Raw genomic sequence first — 3,624 nt, 5'->3', positions numbered from 1 at the left:
TAGAAATGTGCCCACCTCTTGCTCCCCAAGGCTTCTGCTGGTGCATGAGATGGCAGGGTGTACTGGCAGCCTGGAGGTAAGGTGTGCATCTGTTCTTTGCTCCCCTTGTGCCTCTGGGAGCAGCAATGAGACGGTTGTCTCCATGGGAGGGGTTCCCCAGCTCGGTGTATTGCTTATCAGCCTCTACCTTGAGGCTGTTGATCCCTATTTACCCGCTGAGAGGAGTAATCCTGCTGGGAGGAATATTCCCAGTGAATCCCTCAGCCGCGCACCAATACTGGTAGGCCTGCTAGGCAGTCTGGGGAGCCGCTGCCAGCACCTATCTGTCTTAGGAAGCTAAAAAGAGCATTTCATGACCTTCTGGGCTTGGCCCGTTCCCTTCCACCCCTTTGGCCCATTTGTGGAGCCGGCTGTAGAGAGGGAAGCCTTTGTTCTCCCGGTAGATGTAGACACCCGTGATGGCGTTCCACTGGGGGCTCGGCTGGACGCCCTCCACCGGGAACTCCTGCACCAGCTCCTTCTCCTCCTTGTCCAGTGCCACAAAGCCAAAGAAGTGCTTCACGTTCTTGGCTGCCAGAATCCTGGAGTGGACCTCAGCCGTGCGTCGGAAGAGCTTGTCCTCGTTGGAGCGGTACTGGGCCCAGTAAGCCTCCTGCCGGTAGCTCAGTGGTGAGCAGCAGTGCTTCAGGCACTTGGTGAGGAAAACCAGGACTGCAACGATGCCGATGAGCAGCCAGCCGAAGAGCTGAGAGAGAAGAGAGAGGCTGCGTTAGGACACAGCAAGGTGGTCTTACCCACTCCATGTGGCTTTCTCCCCGGTGTGCCTACCTGGGACTCATATCTCAGCCTCCGTGTCACCTCATCCCTGAACTTGGTGAGGTTTGCTGGCACATCTTTACAGGGGAACCTGGCCAGCACCTCGGCCCCATAGTCGGCTGGGAACTTGTCCAGGGAGGATGGCCTGACAAACTCGCTGAGGGCGCAGATGTAAGCCTCCCCGCGCAGCAGCGAGATGACCGACCAGGTGACAGGCGCCACAGCTGCCCGGCCCATGATGGAGCCAAAGAGGAGGAAGGTGGCAGCAGCAGAGAAGTTCTTGGTGCCACGCTTGTGGCACTCGGCCACCAGGTTCCAGGTGTGGTTGTTCCAGATGACGCCGATGAGGAAGAGGGCCAGGGCTGGGACACCGATGGCAGCCAGCCCATAGATATAGTTGCGGGCAGGGGAGCAGGGGCAGTTGAAGGCAACGACTGAGAAGAGCTCCTCGCTCCCCACTGTGCCCAGGGCCACCAAACCATTGAAGATCATCACATCTTTGCTCTTGAAGAACAAGGAGAGGAAGCGGAAGTTCTCGGCGATGAGGGCGGCCATCTCGTCCTGGGGTCGAGAGGAGGCGTGTTCTGCAGCGGTAAGCCGTGCTGGTCTACCTCGGAGCACCGAGGGACACGCTGATGGGGGCTGAAATGGCCTTGGGCCGGCTGATGTGCAGGGGGCTGCTCCAGGAGCACAACACTGTCACTGCTGTCCCTTCCTCCCGCTTGGTGTCCCGGCCTCTGGAGCTGGTTGCTGATACCACGGATACTTCAAAAGGGGCTGAAGAGGGATTCAGGCTAAGCAGCGAGGGAAATATCAGTCATTTCAGTTTCTCACTAACCCCTCCCAAAGTGTTTCTGCAGGGCAGATTACCAACGGGACAGCTGTTTCTGTCCCTGTCATTTGCACATTCATCGCCTTTCCTTCTCTTTGGTTTTAGTCACCTCCCGCAGAGGCGATTACTGTCAGCATCGCTGCTGGACACTCTGATCTCCCAAGCCTGCAAAAAAGGAGGACACCCATGTTACTGGGGAAACTGGACCGGAGTACTGGCATTGGGATGTGTCCCCAGCCCTGCTGCTGACTCACGCTAGCCCAGGCGCACGCGGCACGTGCGTGCTGGTGCTGTGCTCCCTTGCAAGTGATGTGGGTTTTGCCTCCTTTTTTTTAGACCTGATGAGTTAATATTTAGTAATAGGCAAAGGTATGTCAGGGAGGCAAAAAGAGGTGCTGCGAGATGGCCCAGCAGGTTTGGGGGAAGGGAGATGGAGAGGACCAGGCAGGAGCAGCCTCTGCAGATAGGGGGGAGGGGATGCTCAGGGACTGTTGCTACCTGCAAGAGAAGTTACTTTCTGAGAAATCAAAGCTTATCTTGATGACCCAGGATACAACCACCAAATGCCAACAGAGCTGGGTCAGCAATTATGTAGGAGTTTTTGCTAGGATTAGGTGTGGCAGGATGATCTCTCTCTCACCCACGGCTGGTTGACATAACCGTGCTCACTGGCCTGGCCTGCAGTCCTGGCTCAGCCTCTAATCGCTGGCCTGAAACTGAGCCCCTCGACCGGCATACCTCCATGCCAGAGATGCACTTCACTGCCCTTTGCCTGTGCGGCTTCGTCCAGCACCTTTTCCCAGTACAACACTGGTTATACTGGGATGCCCACCTCACCAACAGGGCTGGGCTGTGTGGACTGCAGGCACTCAGGAGCAAGCAGGGGCAAGCATTTGCCCTGACTTTTTGAAGGACAGGGAAATAATTGGGGAGTGTATCCATGCCCTCTGCAGCAATGCCCATTCCCCCATGCCACTTGCAACCTGCATTTAATTAATTTCTCAGCTGACTTCCCATCTGCACTGCATCCCCACAGGGTTTCATCTCGGGAAGCCCCAAGCACCTTGGTGGCTCTGGGAGCCCTCACCTGTGTGACAAAACCCGCTGGCCTCAGGGGAACTGCTGTCACTGGGGTTTGCTATAGACAGGAAGGACCCGGGCACCCAACTAACCGTCCCTGGCAGCTTGCAGCATCAGCACACATCCGGGGCTCCCGCGGAGCCCTGACCCACAGCAGGGCTGCCCTGAAATCTGCCCCGATACCGGCATCTCTCAGCTGGGAGGAAGGCTTCCCGGGGCCAGCCCCAGCTGCAGGGAAAAGGCTCCAGGGACATTCATGCAGAGGAGACAAAGGCACCTTAATCCTGATGGTCTCTTGTACAAGGCTTGCTCATGCACTGGGCTTTAAATCACGCCTGCGCTTTGGTTCATCTGCTGCCCCACCAAATCCTGTTTTACCCCCTTCCTCTGTGCGGCAACAGGAGGGAAAGGGGGCAGAAAGTTGGCCTGGGTTCCCCGCTGTGTCTAATCCGTGGCAATCCCTTTAAAGTCATGCTGTGATATTGCTGACTTCAAACACAAGCAGCCCTTAATGTCTTCCTGCATCTTCCCTGTTTTCCATATGCAAAACTCTCTCGTCAAAGGAGACAGACCAGCCGAAAACTGCAGCCACGAGACGGGGAGCCAGGCCCCCCGCTCCGGCTGCTGCGCCTTGTGGTACCCCACGTTTGTAGCCAGACGCTAAACCAGCAAACTTGTTCTAGTGCCCGGGGTTCAAAACCCTGTTATTAGAGTTCCCAGCAAACAGCCCTGATTGAACAAGGCCCTGTGACCCTCCTGAGAGTGTTTGGCAACTGGCAAAGCAAAAATAAGAGGAGCCGGCAAAGGGGAGTATGCCATTTTGGGGGGGGGTTACCCCTCCTCTGCTTGGGAGTTATGGTGCCTGTCCGGAGAGAGGGTGGGTAGAAGGAGAGGAG

At 56.7% G+C, this 3,624-nt stretch overlaps 1 protein-coding gene across 1 annotated transcript; it reads right to left on the bottom strand.

Annotated features, from left to right (window-relative positions):
• Positions 1 to 328: 328 nt before the first annotated feature.
• CALHM2 (calcium homeostasis modulator family member 2) lies at positions 329 to 1,371 on the bottom strand (the record flags this gene model as incomplete). The annotated part of the gene is made up of 2 exons (XM_082486701.1): positions 329 to 745; positions 829 to 1,371. 2 exons carry the CDS (start codon positions 1,369 to 1,371, stop codon positions 329 to 331), a joined length of 960 nt encoding a protein of 319 aa, XP_082342827.1.
• Between the last annotated feature and the right edge of the window lie 2,253 nt (positions 1,372 to 3,624).

Source organism: Vanellus vanellus, assembly GCF_965231255.1.
Source record: "Vanellus vanellus genome assembly, chromosome: 7".
Lineage (NCBI taxonomy): Eukaryota > Metazoa > Chordata > Aves > Charadriiformes > Charadriidae > Vanellus > Vanellus vanellus.
This window is presented reverse-complemented; position numbering and strand designations above follow the sequence as displayed.